The 19,257-nt window shown below is 53.7% G+C and overlaps 1 protein-coding gene across 1 annotated transcript; it reads left to right on the forward strand.

The window, feature by feature from the left end:
- Positions 1 to 18: 18 nt before the first annotated feature.
- On the forward strand, positions 19 to 18,098 carry MVK (mevalonate kinase). Its single transcript, XM_064168422.1, has 10 exons — positions 19 to 163; positions 250 to 397; positions 1,459 to 1,606; positions 3,723 to 3,878; positions 8,323 to 8,426; positions 9,450 to 9,495; positions 10,815 to 10,905; positions 12,136 to 12,252; positions 15,752 to 15,905; positions 16,593 to 18,098. The coding sequence occupies exons 1-10, from the start codon at positions 86 to 88 to the stop codon at positions 16,742 to 16,744; spliced, it is 1,194 nt and encodes a 397-aa protein (XP_064024492.1). The 5' UTR covers positions 19 to 85; the 3' UTR covers positions 16,745 to 18,098.
- Positions 18,099 to 19,257: the final 1,159 nt, after the last annotated feature.

A 19,257-nucleotide genomic window follows, 5' to 3' on the forward strand; every position in this document is an offset into this window, starting at 1 on the left:
GGCGGCGGCAGTGGCAGTGGCGGCGGCAGGGGCAGTGGCGGCGGCAGGGGCGGCAGTCCCGGCGGGGTTGCGTCCTGCCGGGGCGATGTGGGAGCGCAGGCTGCTGCTGTCTGCCCCGGGCAAGGCCATCCTCCACGGGGAGCACGCCGTGGTGCACGGCAAGGTAAGGGGCCTGCCGTCGCCCAGGTCTCCGGGGCTCCGGCCTGGCTGCCTTTCTTGTCCCCTGAGGCCCCTTCTCCTCACCTGCAGGTGGCTTTGGCCGTGGCGCTGGACCTCAGGACCTTCCTCCGGCTGAGGCCCTGTGGGGAGGGCAAGGTCTGTATTCGTCTGCCCGGCGTTGGCGTTGAGAGGAGCTGGGACACGCTTCGCCTCCAGGCTCTGCGCAAAGGGTTTGCAGGCAAGCAAAGCTAGCAGGAGGAGAACGCTGCCCGGGGGCCTTGGGGGGCTCTTGGTCCTTATGGACAGCTTCTGCCCTCTGACTGTGCTGGGGGCCCCGCCTTGGGCTCACTGCGCTGGGGAGCCCCTCGTGGGGTGACCACACTGCGACCCCGCAGGGTTGTTCCTTGCCCCTGCGGAGTGTTGCTAGGCCTCCTGGCCTCTGCCCACGCCCAGCGTGTGTTTGGCTAACGTGGCCCTGCACACCCCCGGATCTGGCACTCCAACTCGCTCCCTGTGTCTCTTGGGACCTGCCTGACGTTCTGGTACCGCGAGTGGCCCTCGCTGTGGCTGTGTCCCTCTGTTTCAGGTTCCCAGGGCCTTGTTGTACTCTGCTGTAGCTCAGGCAGTGTGGTAATACGTGCAGGAGCCATCCAGGGACCGTAGCCAGGGCTACTACTGGTAGTGGGATGAGAAGGAGTCTACCTGAAGCTGGTCTGAGCTGAGGACTCTCAGGGAAGGCAGGAGTATGAGGTCTGTTTTCCTGCCTCCTGCCAGCCCTTGCTGGAATTTGTGTAGCATCTTGTGCTGAGCAGAGTCCCTGACTGGTGCTTGTACCATTTTGTTCTGGAGCACCTGGCATTAACTCCTGTCATCCTTCTGACCACTGTTTGCTTAGTAGAAGACAGGACAAAGTCTGAGTCAGAGCACTGGCAACCTCTCTCAGCCCTGACCAAAAGTCCTTTTGCCCTGATGGCTGCTCCTGGCTCTTTGGAGTCCAGACTGGTGTGAAGTGCAGCAGAATATCCCTCCTCTTGAATGAAGAGTTTGTGATTTGCCAAGTTGTACATCATGATGGATGAGTGCCCTGGGAAGTGTAGCTCCAGATGGGGAAGATGGAAACTCTGGGTTGGAAACTTGGCTTTGCTTTTATCATGAATCCACAGGAGGGATGCTTGTAGGTAAAATCTGCAAGCAACTCAATCTTTCTGCCTGCTGAGACAGGAGATGTTGTTCTTCTAAATACTTCTTTTAAGTTTACTAATTCCCTGGTTTTGAATTCTCCCCTGCTTGCTTCCATAGCTGCCTCTGATGGCTCTAAGTCCCCCAGTGTAGAGCAGCTGGAGACACTGAAAGAGTTTGCTGGAATTGCTGCCAGAGCCTCATCTCCTGAGAGCCTTGCTACTCTTGCCTTTCTTTATATGTACCTGGCTATTTCAGCTAAGTATGGGTAAGGCTTCCTTCCTGCCTCAAAATACACCTCCTGTCTTGAGTTTTGTTCACTCATTGCTCCTTCAGTCACCAGAAGAAACCAAATCTTTGAGACAAGGCAAAAAAAATCACCAAGAATCTTGGTTTGTTTTGGTTCTGAGTACCTTGGGAGATGCTGTTTGGTGGGTGAGGAGTTCCCAAGCAGATAGCTGGGAATAATATGCTGCTGTTTAGACTTGGAGGTGCTTAAATCCAGGGCAATCCATCCCTCCCTTTCTGTGCAGCCTTCATAGAATCATAGAATCATAGAATCAACCAGGTTGGAAGAGACCTCCAAGATCATCCAGTCCAACCTATCACCCAGCCCTATCCAGTGAACTAGACCATGGCACTAAGTGCCTCAGCCAGGCTTTCAGAAGCAGAGACAGACATCCTTGCCTCCAGCAGGCAGCTGAGTTTGTCCTGGGTTAGGTTAGGAAGACTGCCACAGAAACACACCATGTTCATTAGCTGAACTCAGTCTGGTCCCTCTTCTGGATTGAATAGTCCTAAAAAGATGAGAGCTTAGGATAAGCACAGCTCAGGGCTGTCCCAGTTTCTGAACTTGGCCAACACTGTTGCAGTTTAAGAGGGACAGGGATCTGCTGGAGAGGGTACAGCAGAGGGCTGTGAGGATGATGAGGGGACTGGAGCACTGCCTGATGAGGAGAGGCTGAGGGACCTGGGGCTGCTTAGTCTGGAGAAGAGATTGAGAGGGAATCTAATAAATGTTTCTAAACATCTGAATGCTGAGGGTCAGGAAGGGGGGACAGGCTCTGCTCACTGCTCCCTGGGATAGGACAAGCAGCAATGGATGGAAGCTGCAGCACAGGAGGTTCCAGCTCAACACAAGGGGGAAATTCCTTGCTGTAAGGGTCCCAGAGCACTGAACAGGCTGCCCAGAGAGGCTGTGGAGTCTCCTTCTCTGGAGCCCTTCAAGGCCTGTCTGGATGTGTTCCTGTGTGCCCTGAGCTGGATTGTGTGGTCCTGCTCTGGCAGGGCGGTTGGACTGGATGATCTCTTTGCATCCCTTCCAACCCCTAACATCCTGTGCTCCTGTGTGATTCTGTGATGCCAGTGGAGGTTACTGGGCAGGGGCTCAGGTCAGCACCACTGTTCTTGTGAAGCTGTTCTCGCACACAGCAAGTGACACCATGAGAGGAAACAGCCTCAAGTTGCCCCAGGGAAGGTTTAGGTTAGACATGAGGAACTATTTCTTCCCTTTGAGGGTTGTCAGGTCCTGTCCCAGGCCGCCCAGGGCAGTGGTGGAGTCCCCAATCCCTGGAGCGGTTTCAGAGCTGTGTAGCTGTGGTGCTGAGGGCCATGGTTTAGTGGTGCCCTGCAGTGCTGGGTTGGTGGTTGGGCTTGGTGACCTGAAGGTCTTTTCCAGCCTAAACAATGATGTGGTTTGTATTTTAACCCAAGTCAGAACCTGCTCTCAGTATTCATCACAGAGGAATCAGGGGTTAAAGAGTTGTGATGTGTGGCTGCAGCATGTTTGGCTTTACAATCTCCAAGCTGCTTGGTGTCAGCAGTGAGGCTGTCAGCAGCCTGCTCTGAAACCACCAGTGCAGAGCTGCTGTCACTCACCAGCCTGTGAAAGCTCCTGGGTTTGATGTTGGGGGCTGAAACCCAACCCAAGTGCAGGTCAATGGGGAAAAGGGGCACGTGTGCCTGTTTCATCTTCCCCACTGGTTGTAACCAGTGCAAGCTGGTGAGAAGATGAAACAGGGGCATTTATTAAGGGGAGGTTGGGGATATTTATGCTCTATTCAGAAACAGGATTAGAATTGTGTTTCCAGCAATCTTTGAAGGGTCTCTTTATGGAGCTGCTTAAGTCTTTAGTTACTGAGTGCCCCTGCCAGCAGCTTGACAAGCTGTGCTAATCACAGATCCAATCCAGCAGGGATTGGTTCTACTATAGTGGCTTAGTGAGGCCACTCCCCTGTGGGAACCCAGGCCTGGTGAGCCCTGTGTGAGTGTGGTGCCAGTTTCCACCCTGCCATCCATCCCAACTGGCATCATTTTCCCTCTGAAATGTCATCTCAAGGTGGGATTCTTGTGCTGGCATCACATCCTGTGTGTTTCTCTTTCAGAGATGTTCCAAACCTGGACATACTGGTGTGGTCCCAGCTGCCCACTGGAGCTGGCCTGGGTTCCAGTGCTGCCTATGCTGTCTGCTTGGCTGCAGCCCTGCTGACAGCCTGTGGTGCCATCTCCTGCCCGCTGAAGGAGGGAGAGTCCACAGCCAGGTAACTCATTGTGGCAGGGAAGCCTCCCTGCATGGCTCCCCATGGCCCAGCTTTGCTTGTACCTGCACAGATTGTGGCACTGGCACCTCTTAGTCTCTCTGGCCATGTCCTGGGCTGTGGTGGTGGCACCCTGAGCACAGCTCCTTTCCCTTCTGTCACTGTTCTGGGCTGCAGTGGTGGCACCCTGAGCCCAGCTCCTTTCCCTTCTGTCACTGTTCTGGGCTGTGGCTGCAGTGGTGACACCCTGAGCCCAGCTCCTTTCCCTTCTGTCACTGTTCTGGGCTGTGGCTGCAGTGGTGGCACCCTGAGCCCAGCTCCTTTCCCTTCTGTCACTGTCCTGGGCTGTGGCTGCAGTGGTGGCACCCTGAGCCCAGCTCCTTTCCCTTCTGTCACTGCCCTGGGCTGTGGCTGCAGTGGTGGCACCCTGAGCCCAGCTCCTTTCCTATCACTGCCCTGTGCTCCCAGCAGCAGACATGTGCTCTCTCCCAGGGCTCTGACCTCTAAATCATCTCTCTTACAATTTTCCTCTCCTGATCCAAGCAGCTGGATGTAGGCACTGTGTAAAACTTGCACCATTTCCCTTGCCCAGGGTAAGATTTAGGCTAGAACAGACTCAGTTCTGCTCAGTGATTTGACTTTTCAGCTCAGGCTCTTGTAAATACCTGCATTTCCTGAAGTTAATGGCATGTTAAAGACTTCAACCCCCCCCAAAAAAGGTTTATTTTACCAAGCAAATAAAACACTGTGATGTGGTTAATTTTGCTTTTATCTTCTGTTTCCTCTCTATCCCTGAGCATCTTCCAGGTTTTGCTTTTCAGTCCTCAAGTCTTGGATCCTTTCTGCTTTTTTCTGTGTTTTCCAATGCTTGGTGGGTTTTTTTTTCCTGCATGTGCTACATTTCCTCCTGATCTCCTGCCCAGATTTCCCCTTTATCAGTGGTTGATGAAAGAGAATTTCTTTTCCTTCTGCCCTTGGAGTCGAGTTGGGTGTCTGAGGAGGCTCTGTGTAGGGACTCCTCTGGCAGCTGGAGCAGCAGAACCCTCCCTTTGTGCTCTCGGAGCCAGGTGCAACTTTTCATCACTGGGACTGCAAGTGAGACAGCTAGAGGGGGTGGCAGTGTGTGTGGTGATTGTGTTATGAACTTGCAGCCTGCCCCAGAAACACAGTCCTGGAGCAGAGCAGAGCAGTTTACCCTTGGTGCTGAGGCCAATCTCCCACACAATCACACGGCAGGCGAAATGAAAGAGCGGCACCGACGTCTTCATTCCCTGCTCAAGCTTCAGCTTGCATACAGCAATTTTTTTTTTCCCCTTTTCCAGCTGGCAAAGCAGAGGGGGAAGTGAGAGATGGGGGTGTCAGACTTCAGAAGGTTTTTGCTTAACGTGGCAAGAAAAGAACAGCGTGATATAATGACTCCTGTGTCGAGAAGAATCGCGGGCTCTGAAAGAGGATTAAAAACAAGTGGTTTACAGCAAACTGCGCTGCTCTTCTGAGTAGCTGTGGTGTGAGCTGTTTGCCTGAATGCTTCACAGATTAAATATTGGCAACTGAAATGAAAGGTGTGTGTGTGGGGATGGATAAAGATGTTCAGCCCAGGCCCTAGAGAAGCAGGGATTTAAAGGCAGCGGCTTAGCAGCTGGCATGCGGCTCTGGGAGCGTCTCGCCTCAGCCTGGAGGGTGGGCAGTGGTTGGGTTGGTTTCACAGGAGGGGTTTCTTCCTACCTCGGGTTTGTGCCTCTGCTCCGAGGTCTGGTTGATGAGGAAAGGTGCTGAGGGGACTAGGAGAGCTCTGTGATGAGGAAAAGCTGAGAGAATCAGAAGAGTTTAGCCTGGAGAAGAGCAGAGTGAGAGAGATCTGATCAATACTCAAAGGGTGGGTGTCAGGAGGATGGCACCAGGCTTCATGCAGTGGTCCCCAGTGACAGGACAAAGGGTCATAGGCACAAACTGGACTATAAGAAATTCCAAGGTGAGGAGGAACTTCTTAAAGAGTGCTGGAGCCCTGGAACAGGCTGCCCAGAGAGGTGGAGTCTTCATCGCTGGAGGCAGTCCAAACCCACCCGGATATGCTCCTATGTGACCTTGTCTAGGTGACTCTGTTTTGGCAGGGGGGTTGGACTGGCTGCTCTTCAGAGGTCCCTTCCAACCCCTGCCATTCTGTGATTGTGAGCCTATATCCTAAAAGCCTGCTGATTGCATCTCCTTGCTGCACCAGACACCAGCTCTAATCCCTGCAGAGGCTGGGATTGATTCCACAGTGCATTGAACTGTTGGAGTAGTGGTCTGGGACATGTGCTGTGTGCCTGGCCTGCAGGGCAGGCAGTGCTGCCTGCCAGGGGGAGCTCAGAGATGGGCATTTGGGTGCCTGTGTAAGTCACAGCAGGGTGCATGTGGGATAGATGCCTCCCCATGGTCGTTGAGCTTCCCTTGGGGTACCAAGGTTTGAGAGATAGGGGCTGGAGAAGAGAAACCTGAGAGAGGATCTGCTCAATGTTCAGCAAGAGCTAAAAGACCTGGTGGGGGGCAAGAGGATGGGGCCAGACTCTTCTCAGTGGTGCCCAGCAACAGAGTAAAGGGACAGTGGGCACAAGCTGGCACCCAGGAGGTTTCATCTGAACAGGAGGAGAAACAGCTTAGGTGTGAGTGTGCTGGAGCCCTGGAGCAGGCTGCCCAGGGAGGTTGTGCAGGCTTCTTCTCTGGAGAGCTTCCAAACCCACCTGGCCATTGTGATCCTGGGCAAGCTGCTGTGAGTGCCCCTGCTTCAGCAGGGGGGTGTGGACTTGATCTCCCGAGGTCCCTTCCAACCCCTACCCTGCTGGGATTTTGTGTGATGCTCGATGTTGAAAGACTGAGTGGGTGGGTTCGAAGTAGACTCCGAGTTCTGAGTGGTTGTGGGGGTGCCTGCCTTGCCGGCCCGGAGCAGTGGGGGTTTGAGAGGGATGCTGAGGGAGGAATCACTGTGGTGGAACTGCAGTGAATTTGCAGCCAGCAATTGCTTTGTCCCTGGCAGCTCAGCGCTCGCTTTTTGTGTTGCTACAGCCCATTAATTAGTCTGTTCAGTCAGGGGCCTTGATCCTTGCTGAGTCTGACCCAGCACCAAACGCTTTCTGCCAGCATTTAAGCACTCTCCAAGCACTTCCCAATTTGTGTGGCTGCTTTTTAAAGACAGCAGCAAGACCCAGTTTTGTGTTTTTAGCATAACACCACCTGGATCTGCATTTGCTTCCCGTCTGTGCTTTTTAAGTGCCAGCACCCAGTGCAGCTCAGAGCGTTAATCCCCAACAGTGAAAGAAAAAAAAGCCATATCAAAGCCTTTGGGAGATAGTAAAACAATTCTAACGACACCTTTTGACCCAGTTTGGGAGGCTCCCGCAGCTGCATGTGTGAAATGCAACTTTTTACTATGCTCTTCTCACCTCCTGCCTGCTGTAAACACGCTGAGCTGACTGCTGCTGAGCAGGATCTTGGGGCAGGATGTGTGGAGGAGGTGGGGATGGGTCTGGACTTTGTGTTCTGTTCAGTTTGATCTTCAGGACTAGGATCTTCTGCGTGGATCTGCTCCTTCCCTCGCTGCTGGCCTGCAGTCTGAGCACTGGGTAGTGGCTGTGCCCGTGGTGGGAGCAGAGCCAGTTCTGGTGGGGCTGGCTGTGTTTCTGCAGCCTGCCAGGCAGGAGAGTGCTGAATGCCAGCTGGGTGCTGTAAATGGTGATAGCTGCTCTTCACTAAAGGGGTTTGTGGTGCTAGGGCTGCCCACAGCAACTGGCAGCCTCGTGTAGGTCCTGCTGTATTTCTCTGCTTAGCACTGGTGAAGCCACACCTCGAATCCTGCACTCAGTTTTGGGCCACTCGCTCCAAGAAGGACATTGAGAGGCTGGAGGGAGCCCAGAGAAGGGCAACAAAGCTGCTAAAGGGTCTGGAGAAACAGGTCTGTCTGGTGAAGAGCAGCTGAGGGAACTGGAGTTCAGCCTGGATAAAAGGAGGCTGAGGGGAGACCTCTTTGCTCTCTACAGCTCCCTGAAGGGAGACTGGAGCCAGGTGGGGGTCAGTCTCTTCCAAGGAACAAGTGACAGCAGGAGACGGCCTCAGGTTTCACCAAGGGAGGGTTAGGTTGGACATGGGGAACAGTTTCTTCTCCAGAAGGGTTGTCAAGGCCTGTCCCATGCTGCCCAGGGCAGTGGTGGAGTCCCCATCCCTGGAGGGGTTTCAGAGCCCTGGAGATGTGATGCTGGAGGCCATGGTTCAGTTGTGCCCTGGCAGCGCTGGGTTAAGTGTTGGCCTGGATGAGCTGAAAAGTCCCTTCCAAGCCAAACAATTCTGTGATGGTTTGGGGGTTACCAAAACATTCCAGCTTGCTTCAAACTAGCACAAATTCTCTGATCCTCTCTCACCTCTGGTGCTTCTCATTGTTGCTCCACACCTGCTGGATCCTTGTCTTGCCTTGCAGGTGGACAGAAGAGGAGCTGACTTTGATCAACAGCTGGGCCTTCCAGGGGGAGCGAGTGATCCACGGCAACCCCTCGGGTGTGGACAACGCCGTGGGTACCTGGGGTAGGTCTGTGTGCTGAGCCTCCTCCACTGCAGAGTGTGTGCCTCAGCTGTGGCAAGGGCTGAGCAGATGCCACAAGTTGCATTCCTGCTGACGCCAGGGGTGGGTTGAGATGGCTGCAGGGGCACTGCCTGGAGCAGCTTGCTGAAGGGCAGCGAAGGGAGCAGAAACTCCCAAATTCAGCTCCCTGAGTCGCAGGAATCCATTCCTGTCTCGTTTTGTCCCATCTGGAAGCTGGGACTGGAGCCAAGTGGGTTGCTGGGGACTTGCTGCAGTAACACTCGAGCTCAGTGTCCCCCTCCAAGGCAGGTGCCATGGGGGCAGAGCCCCTGCTGCAAGGAGCTGATATTGAAAGGTTCTGGCGTGAACAAAGAAACCTAATCCCGTCCCAGGGACAATGCGGGAGCAAATGCACTTGGACAGCTGTCATTTAGTTTCAATTAACAGAGACTTCCAAGGGTTTTGGAAGTGTCCTTGGGGACTTTTAATAATCTTTCTAATGAGACCTAATCACAGTGGCTCTGTAAAAACGGGAGCCAAGTGAGACATTCCTTCTGGACAATGAAATTCCACACCAAAGGCTGGCTGCTGACAGGGGCGCACCCGTTCAGCCCGCTTAGAAACCTGCCTGCTTGGCTTTGTCCCCCAGGGAATTTCACAGAGAGCTATTTTGGTGGTGTGGGGTTTGAATTCTAGTGAAGATTTAAAGCTACTCAAGCTCTTTGCCTTGAAAAAAATAGAGATATATATGAAAAAATCTTTCATGTGATGTTGAAGTAAGAGAAGAGCAAAGGGAAAGGCAGCAGGTTAACGACGTCCGGCCAGAGCCTCTCATTAAGTCAGCTGGGTTAGGCAGATTCATGCTGTCTGAGAACATGGCTCATTTAGCTGGTGTTTCTTTGCAATTACTGTCATATGCTCTGGGTGAGGTTCTGAAGATGAAAGACCTTCTGTCTCTTGTGCTGGGTTCCCTCTCCCTCTCTGCTGGCTGTTACCGCTGAGACGATGCTTGTGTTTTACTTTAGGTGGAGCCCTGCGATACCAGTCAGGCAAAATCACGCCCTTAAAGAGGTAATGCTGGAGGTTAAAAATAACACTTGGCGTGGGGTGGGTGGAATTGGGCTGCAGCTCGAGTGCCTGGGTTCAGTTTTTGGGGCTGTTCACTCCAAGAAGGTCGTTGAGGGGTCGGTGCGGGTTCAGAGAAGGGCAGCAAAGCTGGGGAAGGGTCTGGAGAACAGGGCTGGGGAGGAGCAGCTGAGGGAGCTGGGGGTGTTCAGCCTGGAGAAAAGGTGGCTGAGGGGAGAGCTCATTGCTCTCTGCAACTCCCTTGAAAGGAGGTTGCAGTGAGGTGGGGTTGGTCTCTTCTCCCTAGTATCAGATGATAGAAGAGGAAGTGGTCTGAAATTGTGCCAGGGGAGGGTTAGGTTGGAGATGAGGAACAATTTCTTTGCTGCAAGAGTGGTCAGGCATTGGCACAGGCTGCCCAGGGAGGTGCTGGAGCCCCCATCCCTGGAGGTGTTGAAGAAACCTGTGGCCATGGCTCTCTGGGACGTGGTTTAGTGGCCATGGTGGTGTTGGGTTGATGGTTGGACTGGATGATCTTAGAAGTCTCTTCCAACCAAAATGATTCTTTCACCTATTGATAGAATCACAGAGGCTTTGGGTGGCCAGGCTGGGGTGGGAGATAGGATAGCAGATCACTGCCAGCATGGCAGAGGGCTTTGTAGCCAGAGTGTTGCCATGGGTGTGGGTAGCTTGAGTGCTGCCTTGGTTTGGGGTGAGGGAACAATGCAGTGCTTGGTCATTATCTGACATGAGCTGAAGGCCGTGCAGAGGATCGATATTAATTTCATGGCATTATGGGCAGCAGGAGCAGATCTGCTCCTGGCAGCAAATGACACTGCAGGGAAGTGGGGGGGAGCTTCTTGCTTCACCTGGTGGGGGGAAGGACTGGGTGAAAAAAGGCAAGCTAGGGGAGACAAATCCAAGTCCTGTGTGGGCCCTTCTGCCTCCTGCCACTGAAGTCTGATCTGACTCCATTAAAATCTTTCTCAGTGCATGAAATTGCTCTATTAGCAGTTAATGGCAACTGGCTGGGCCTGGAGAGAGTATTTCAAGGGGGAAAAATTGCTTCAAAACCATGGATTTCAGTAAATATCTTAGTCCTATTTGTAGCCCTGCTCCAGTTGTTCCTGGTATCCAAGAGGGACAAGCCTGGACCCAACCAGCACTTTAGCACCTGCTTAAATGTCTTGAAGCTAGTGGGAATCCTTAGCTTGGGTGTCTGGCTCTCCAATGGACCTTTTGAGGTAGAAGGGACTGTGGCTGGGCCTTGGGAGCTGCAGCACTGTGAGGAAAAAGGACAAGGAGATATCTCTTGTTACTTCCAGGGTGCCAATGCTGAGGATCCTGCTGACCAACACAAAAGTCCCTCGAAGCACCAAAGTCCTGGTGGCTGGTGTCAAGGAGAAGCTCCTGAAGGTGCAGTGCCTGGGTGGTCTCATGAGAGTGAAGGTTGCTCAGGGAGGCTGTAGATGCTCCCTCTCTGAAAGTGTTCAAATCCAGGTTGGACAGGTGCTTGAGCAAACTGGTTGAGTGGGAGGTGTTCCTGCCCATGGCAGGGGATTGGAACTAAATGACATTTGAGATCCCAGCCCAAAGCAGTTAATGATTCTGTGTGTGCTGCTGCAGAGTGGGGAAGCAACCCTCATGAGCTCACATCTCCTGGTGTGGGACTGAAAGTGTCATGGGTATCTCCTGGGAGGTTCTTCCTGTAGTCACTGTGTTGCTGCCTGCTGGTAGCTGAGGCCCAGCTGCCCTCTCCCTTCCCTGCAGCACTGCCAGAGCTTGCTGCTGGATTCGCCCAGCTTGCAGCCGTGACAAGAAGAGTTCCTGGCTCTGGTTTGCTCTTGCTTTCCTCCATTTGCTGCTGCAGGGAGCAACTTAACATTGCCCTCCTCTGCACTGGGTTTGTCTGAAGGAGCAGCCCTAGATGGGTGCTGAGCTGAAAGACACTGGGACCAGTTTCCCCAGCAGCAACCAGTCTGACATCTTAACCATGTTACCCATGGCACAGCAATGTGCCCTTGTGGTCAAGAAGGCCAATGGGATCCTGGGGTGTATTAGGAGGAGTGTGTCCAGCAGGTCAAGGGAGGTTCTCCTCCCCCTCTACTCTGCCCTGGTGAGACCTCATCTTGAATACTGCCTTCAGTTTTGGACTCCCCAGTTTGAGGGACAGGGATCTGCTGGAGAGAGTCCAGCAGAGGGCTACGAGGATGATGAGGGGACAGGAGGGCATGGCTGCTGAGGAGAGGATGAGGGACCTGGGGCTGCTTAGTCTGGAGAAGACTTAGAGGGGATTTGATAAATGTTTCTAAGTACCTGAGAGCTGCCAGGAGCAGGGGGCACAGGCTCTGCTCACTGCTCCCTGGGATAGGACAAGCAGCAATGGATGGAAGCTGCAGCACAGGAGGTTCCAGCTCAACACAAGGGGGAACTTCTTGACTGGAAGGGTCCCAGAGCACTGAACAGGCTCCCCAGAGAGGTTGTGGAGTCTCCTTCTCTGAAGCCTTTCCAGGCCTGTCTGGATGTGTTCCTCTGTGATCTATGTTAGGTAGCATTGTCCTGCTCTGGCAGGGGGGGTTGAACTGGATGATCTCCTTGGGTCCCTTCCAACCCCTAACATCCTCTGATCTTTGCCTTTCCCCTCAGTACCCTGCCATAATGAACCCAGTACTGGACTCCATTGATGCCATTTCTCAGGAGTGCCAAAGTCTTCTGGAAGCAATGCCTGCAAATCCATCACCAGAGGATTACCCTGTGCTGGAGGTAAGGGCCTTGTCCAGCAGTATTTTTAGATCCTGTTGGACATCAAAATGTCATTTAAAGAACATTAAGGCCTCAGGAAAAAAAAAACCAAACCTGTGACAGCAGGAAATGTTCTGTTCTGAGTGAAGCCACAGTCTGTGTGTGCTGCTTTTAGTGCCCTTCCTGGAGCCAAGGGACAGAACCATAGAACTGTTTGGGTTGGAAAAGATCCAACCATTGCCCTGAGACCACCATGACCAGCAAACCATGTCCCCAAGTGCCATGGCCACATATTTCTTCAACACCTCTAGGAATGGGGACTCCTGCACCTCCTTGGGCAGCCTGTCCCAATCCCTGACCACTCTTGCAGCAAAGAAACTGTTCCTCATCTCCAACTTAACCCTCCTCTGGCACAATTTCAGGCCAGTTCCTTTCTTCCTGTCACCTGATATTAGGGAGAAGAGACCAACCCCACCTCACTGCAACCTCCTTTCAGAGAGCTGTAGAGAGCAGTGAGGTCTCCCCTCAGCCTTCTTTTTCCCCAAGCTGAGCACTCCCAGCTCCCTCATCTGCTCCTCACCAGACCTGTTTCTTTAGACCCTTTACCAGCTGCTTTGCCCTAAAGAAGGTGCTGATGGGCATCACAGTGGTGCCCAGGGAGGGAGGGAGTGGCCCTGGTGCTTTGTAAACCTGCCTTTGCTAAGGGACATGGAGTGAGATCAGGCCAAGGCACTGCACTGAGGGCCAACCATGCTGTTTATGGCTGTCTCTGGCTGTGAACCAGCTGCTTTGTCATTGCCAAGGCTGGAGAGAAGAGCAGAGAGCCCAGCAGCCACTGGTTTGTGACGGACTGGTTAGGAGCCAGCTCCCATTGCTCTGCACTCCTCCTGGCTCCAGAAAATAACAGACAGAGTTGTGCCCAGAGCTGACCTGACGTTGATGCATGAGGTGCATACAAAGAGCTGTGTTTGTCTTGGCTTTGGTGGAAGCAGGAGAGGCTGCTGGGGTGTGGGGGGAGCATGCTTCCAAGTGGAGGAAGCTTCTTTTGCAGTGCTGAGGTTGCTGGAATACCAGTTGATGCAGCCATGGGGTGAGGATGTGTGGCAGCATCCCAGCTGAGGCCAGCCTGGCCTGGCTCTGGGTGCCAAGTGACTTGGGCAGTCAAGAGCCACTTGGTACAGGTGAGGCAGTTCCTTGTTGGCTTCTGGATCCCATCCCTCAGGCCTTCCTTGGAGACCTCTGCTTGTCCTTGCTCGTGCTTGCAGGCTGTGACCTCCACAGCCACCAGCATGCTTCAGAGGTGCAGGAGAAGGCTCTGGTTTGGGACAGAGCTGCTGTGCCAGCTCAGTGGTAGGGCTGCTCTTAGCAAGGGGCTGCTGCAGCTTCTCCTCTTCACTTCAGGCTGTATGGGAATGAGCTGCTGCTGGCACTGCAGCAAGGATGGGAGAATCTCCCATGGGATTCACAGCAAAGCCCTTCTGCCCCCTGCACCCCAGCAGGGTGGTGGCTTTCACTACCTCTCAGGGTAGGATTCCCCCTAATGAGGGCTGAACTGGCATCACCCTGGGGAGATGTGGAGTGTTTGCAGCCCAGCTTCAGGTAGCTCCTCTCCACTTCAGTGCTTTATTGCTCAGGCTGCTGGAATTCTTGGGGGATGGGGAAGAGGAGAGGAGGGTTAATCTGATATGTGCTTCAAGATGCTCCCATGAAAGATGCCAAAGCCACCTTGTATACAAAGCCCAGGAAGCAGCACTGCAGTGAGCAGGTTTCTGTCTTGAATCTGTTTTACCTTGTGCTTGAGGAGGCCTGGAAGGCAGAGCTGATGATATGCAGCAGATAGAGAGATATTTATTGGGCTGTTGCTGAGCTGTGCAGCTCTGGACAGCGTCGTGTTTGAACCATGGAACTAGTCTAGTGTGTCATAAGCTGTCATCAGACTCCTGGCAGGTTTTGGATCAGGAGATGACAGGTGTCTTGGATCATCATAGGCAGTGCTGTGCCCTCACTCAGGCATATCAGGAGGCCTGGAGATGGACGTGTGTCCAAGCCAGCACAGGACTTGTGATGGATGAGCTCTGCGTGAGGCTGGCACGCTCACCTCCTTGCAGTCGTTCAGAGGTGGTGCAGGAGTGCTCTGGAGAGGGGCAGATGGAGGTCTTCCTGCACTGTCCCCCTCCTGGCTGCTGTTGGCAGAGCTGAGGGGTGGTGTGACTGACACCTGCTGTCTCCCTCTCAGAGCTGTGAGCTGCTGGTGGCACTGACTGGAGGAGGGAGCACAGCAGCCGCTCTGGAACTGGTCCCATCTCAGCTGGTCCCCTGCTTGTGGCACCCTCACCCTGGGGAGGCACCCACACCCTGGGGAGATCACAGAATCCAGCGTGGTGGGGGTTGGAAGGGAGCTCTGGAGATCATCCAGTCCAATCTCACTGCTCAAGCGGGGGCAGCCGCAGCAGCTTGCCCAGCATCACAAGGGCCAGGTGGGTTTGGAAGCTCTCCAGAGAAGGAGACTCCACAGGCTTTCTGGGCAGCCTGCCCCAGGCCTCCAGCACCCTCACACCAAACAACTTTCTCCTGTTCAGGTGGAACCTCCTGGGTTCCACTTTGTGCTCATTGCCCCTTGGCCTGTCGCTGGGTACCGCTGAGAAGAGCCTGGCCCCATCCTCTTCCCCCCTCACAGGTCCTTTAGCTCAAAGATCACATTGGGTGATTCTGTGCTCCACAGCCTCCCTGGAGGTGTTCAAGACCAGGTTGGATGTGGCCTTGAGTGACCTGTTCTAGTGGGAAGTGTCCCTGCCTATGGCAGGGGGGGTTGGAACTGGAGATGAGCTTTGAGGTCCCTTCCAGCCTAAGCCATTCTATGACTCTTCCCAGAGGGAGAATCCTCTCCACCCTGCTCTAGCTGAGTGCCAGATTCCCATCATGTTGCTGGTGAGGGACCCCTTGGCTGGCAGCCCAGGAGGAGGTGGAAGTGGTGCACAGAGCAGACGTGGGGAGGTGGCTCAGTGTCACCTCGCCAGCCAGGATCTGGCTGTGTCAGAAGTCCTCTGGATGTAGCTCAACTGGAAGGGCTGCAGAGCAAGGCAGGATGACAGCCAGGAATGAGGAATGCTGGCTTGGTGCCCTTCCCACAGCCAGCAACTGGGCCTGCAGGGTGTCCTGCTCAGTGCTGGTGTGACAGGGGAAGGGTGAAGTGGTTGGGGAACACCAAGAGCTCTGATTTAGCACCTGAAATAAGCACCCCTGGCAGCTGGTGGTCGTCAGGGTGTCCCCAGGAGCTGTTGTAGCACTGGCACTCTGGTGGGCAGCAGCAGCTCAAGAGACAGGTGAGAAGCTCAGGGCTCAGACTGTGGCCTTGACCTTGCTGCCTGGTGCCTCTGGGCTGTGGTATGTGGTGATGGATGAGCTGCCTGCAGAAGGGAAGCAGAGCAGCTCCTCTGCACCCCACTGAGGAGGGAGTCAGAGCTGTGAGGAGTCTCTTTGGTGAAGTATGCTCATCTAATCTGTGTGTGGTTGCTTTTAGGAGCTCTTTGATATCAACCAACACCACCTAAACGTCATTGGAGTTGGCCACCCCTCCCTGGACAGGCTGTGCCAGGTGACAGCATCCCATGGGCTGCACAGCAAACTGACAGGGGCTGGCGGGGGTGGCTGTGGCATCACTCTGCTGAGACCAGGTCAGTAACCTTCTGCTCACCCTCAGCATCCTTCCCCTCTTCCACTGGGATCCAGTCTGGGAGCAGAGGGATACAATACTCGCCCTCCTGTGGCTGTAGTGGGATCACAGAATCCCTGAATCCCAGCGTGGTGAGGCTTGGAAGGGATCTCTGGAGTTCATCCAGTCCAACCCCACTGCTCAAGCAGGAGCACCCACAGCAGCATGCCCAGGTGGGTTTGGAATATCTCCAGAGAAGGAGACTCCACAACCTCTGAGCAGCCTGCTCCAGGGCTCTGTATCCTCACACCAAACAAGTTTTTCCTCCTGTTCAGATGGAACCTCCTGGGTTTCAGTTTGTGCCCATTGCCCCTTATCCTGGCACCACTGAGAAGAGTCTGGCCTCATCCTCTTGTCCCCCACAGGTCCTTTAGCTCTTACTGAGCATTAAGCAGATCCCCTCTCAGGCTGCTTCTCTCCAGGCTGTTGTTTGACCTTTGGCCACAACCAGCCATGTCCTGAGAAGAGCCTGGCCCCATCCTCTTGCTGGCTGTGAAGCCATGCCTAGGGTTTGGGGTGGTGCCCAGCAGAGTAGTGTGGTGTCCCAGAGGGGTGTGCCAGACCTTCGGGGCCTTGGCCCTGCCCCAGGGGACACAGGTTTGGTCTCCTCCTGATGTCTAAGTGGCTGTTCTTGCCTTCCTCTTGGCAGACACCTCCCTGCTGGCCGTGGAAGCAGCCAAGGAAGATTTGTGTGCCTGTGGATTTGAGTGCTGGGAGACCAACATCGGGGCCCCCGGGGTCACCCTGCACTCCTCCTCCTCTTTGAACACTAAAGTGCTGCAAGCGCTCGGCGAGAGCTGAGCTGCTGCCACCTCTGGCCTGACTGAGCTCTTGGCACCATGTCCTCGGAGCTGTAACTGTGCCTGTCCTGATGCCTGGAGCCTTCTCTCCCATTCCTCTGTGGGAAATGCAGGCATGGAGCCAGTTTGGAGCCTGGTGTGACTGGGAGTGGGGCTGTGCTTGAGGACCTGGGAGCAACTGCTCGCTGTAGGGCTGCATGTGAGCTTAACCCAGGCTCTCAAAATCCTGTCTGGAATTGACTTTGCTGCTGTGCTAATCCCAAGGGGTAGGAGGAGAGGGTCTTGGCTGGAATCCAGCATGGATAATGACACTTGGCTTGGTTCTCCTGCTTCTGATGCATGTGGTGTCTCTTCCCTTCTCCCCTGGTGTCCCTGGAGGGCAGGCAGCGGAGGTTGGCAAGGTGGATGTGCTGAGTGCTTTGACGTTTTGGGGTGAAAAGCATCTTGGCAGCTCAGGGCTTGACACTCAGGTCTCTTTCTCCTGAGCTGAAGAGGAAACTTTTAAATCCAGCTATGAATGAAGAGCTGGGTAACTAAAATGAAAGCTACAGCACAACTTCAGGGACATTATCACTGGCTTCACTCTTTCCTCTCTGCCTGAGTTGGTAAGGAGGGTCCTGCAACCACTGCTTTTTGTCCACGTGCTCAAAGCCTGCTGCAAGCAGCAGCTGCCAAATGCAAGGAGATGGCTAAAGGGTTAAGGGCAGAGTTTTACTTCTGCTTGTAGTAGCTGTTGTGAGACCTCTCATGGTTCAGTCTGGAAAGAGCAGATCCTGGTGTTGGGTAGATAAAATGTGTTGTGAGCAGGCTGAGGGGGATGAAGGAGGGTCAGTGATGAAGCAAACACAAATTGGGTTTGAGCTAACTACTTCTGAGTGGGAAAGGGGAAGAAACTCACTCAACCACCTCATCAAAAGCTGATTGTAACTTACAGTTGGCTAAGCATAAACCCTAAAAGTGTTTAAGCTTTTTACACCCCTGAGAAGGCTTCTGAAATATTCAGAGCTGAAGGGAATGGGCAAGGCAGTGCCTGAAGCTTCAGGTAAAAAGCTACCTTGAGATGGCTGCTGCCTCTCCTCTACCTGCCAAAGAGGTTTTATCCTCCTTCTGTTTGTCTTGGGGAGGGAGGGGGGAAGGTTGAGTGGCTTCATTCAAAGCTGACTAATCAATCAGCAGTGGTGGGGAGCTCACCTTCCTCTTTCTCCTCCTGCAGGAATAGCATAAGCTCCTGTTGGAGAAGTCAAGCTGTACTAGCTCTCAAATCCTGGCATCCTGATGGCCAGCCTTAGCTCACTGATCAGCTGTAGAACTGTCTCTGGCTTTAATAAATGGATGGGGTTGGGTTTGGTTTTTTTTTTCTGTGCAAAGTGTTCTTTGATAATTATGCTGGATACAAAAGGAGAAAAGTACCTTACACTGCTTGGAGAGAGAGAGAGAGGGGAGGGGAAAGGATAACAACCCACCCAACGCACCACCACCAGGTTTCAGCTGCTGCCTTTCTTCCATGTCTAATTACAATTCCAATTTGCATCCAGGAACAGCTTTACACTAATCACGAGTCAGAAAGGCTGATAAATAATTTACCACTCTCTAATACAGTGTAATCAATGTGAGGAGCTGGGAGCGTGCTGATGCCTCTCTTGCTTTCAGCACAAAGAGATGCCAGCTTGGGAGATTTGGGGCGAAGAAACTTCAAGTCAAAACGAGGGGGCTGGAGCTGAGCCTCGTTAGCTGCCTGCCTTCAGAGGCAGCTCCACAGCCAGGGAGTGAGGCTGGAGGGAAAATGTTGGTTTGCTGCTTTAAGGCAGTTAAAAAGGGGTGAGGTGAGAGGAGGCATCCTGGACTGAGGAGGAAGCGGTGTGGCCAAGGGACCGAGAGCTGATGCTGCCACTTTACTCTGCTGAGACCTCAGCTGGAGTACTGCACCCAGCTCTGGGGAACTTCAACACAGGAAGGACATAAACCTGACAGAGATACTCCAGATCAGGGGGCTGGAGCACCTCTGCTATGAGGACAGACTGAGAGAGTTGAGGCTATTCAGCCCGGAGAAGAGAAGGCTCCAGGGCGAACTTAAAGCAGCATTTCAGTGCCTGAATGGGAGCTACAGGCAGGCTGGGGAGGAACTGTTTAGAAGGGCCTGTGGGGATAGGACAAGGGGCAGTGGTTTGAAGCTGGAGCAGGATAGATTTAGGTTGGACATCAGAAGGAAGCTCTGCACCATGAGGGTGACAGAACATGAACAGGTTGCCCAGAGAGGTGGTTGAGTTCCTATCCCTCACTGAAACATTTTCAGGCATGAGGACTCCACTGCTGCCCTGAGCAGCCTGGGTCAGGCCTTGACAGCCCTTATGGGGAAGAAATTGTTCCTCATGTCCAACCTAAACCTCCCCTGGGGCACCTTGAGGCCATTTCACCTCATCCTATCGCTTGTTCCTTGGGAGAAGAGCCCAACCCCCACCTGGCTCCAGCCTCCTTTCAGGGAGCAATGAGCTCTGTCCTCAGTCTCCAGGCTGT

The sequence above is a fragment of the Pogoniulus pusillus genome, chromosome 30, assembly GCF_015220805.1.
Source record: "Pogoniulus pusillus isolate bPogPus1 chromosome 30, bPogPus1.pri, whole genome shotgun sequence".
Classification (NCBI taxonomy): domain Eukaryota; kingdom Metazoa; phylum Chordata; class Aves; order Piciformes; family Lybiidae; genus Pogoniulus; species Pogoniulus pusillus.

What these genes read in the sequence shown, in the direction of transcription:
- MVK (XM_064168422.1), top strand. Translation starts at nt 86, where the DNA reads ATGTGGGAGCGCAGGCTGCTGCTGTCTGCCCCGGGCAAGGCCATCCTC. An exon ending in ACGCCGTGGTGCACGGCAAG is followed by an intron (nt 164 to 249) that starts GTAAGGGGCCTG and finishes CCTCACCTGCAG; the next exon opens with GTGGCTTTGGCCGTGGCGCT. An exon ending in AGGATTACCCTGTGCTGGAG is followed by an intron (nt 12,253 to 15,751) that starts GTAAGGGCCTTG and finishes GGTTGCTTTTAG; the next exon opens with GAGCTCTTTGATATCAACCA.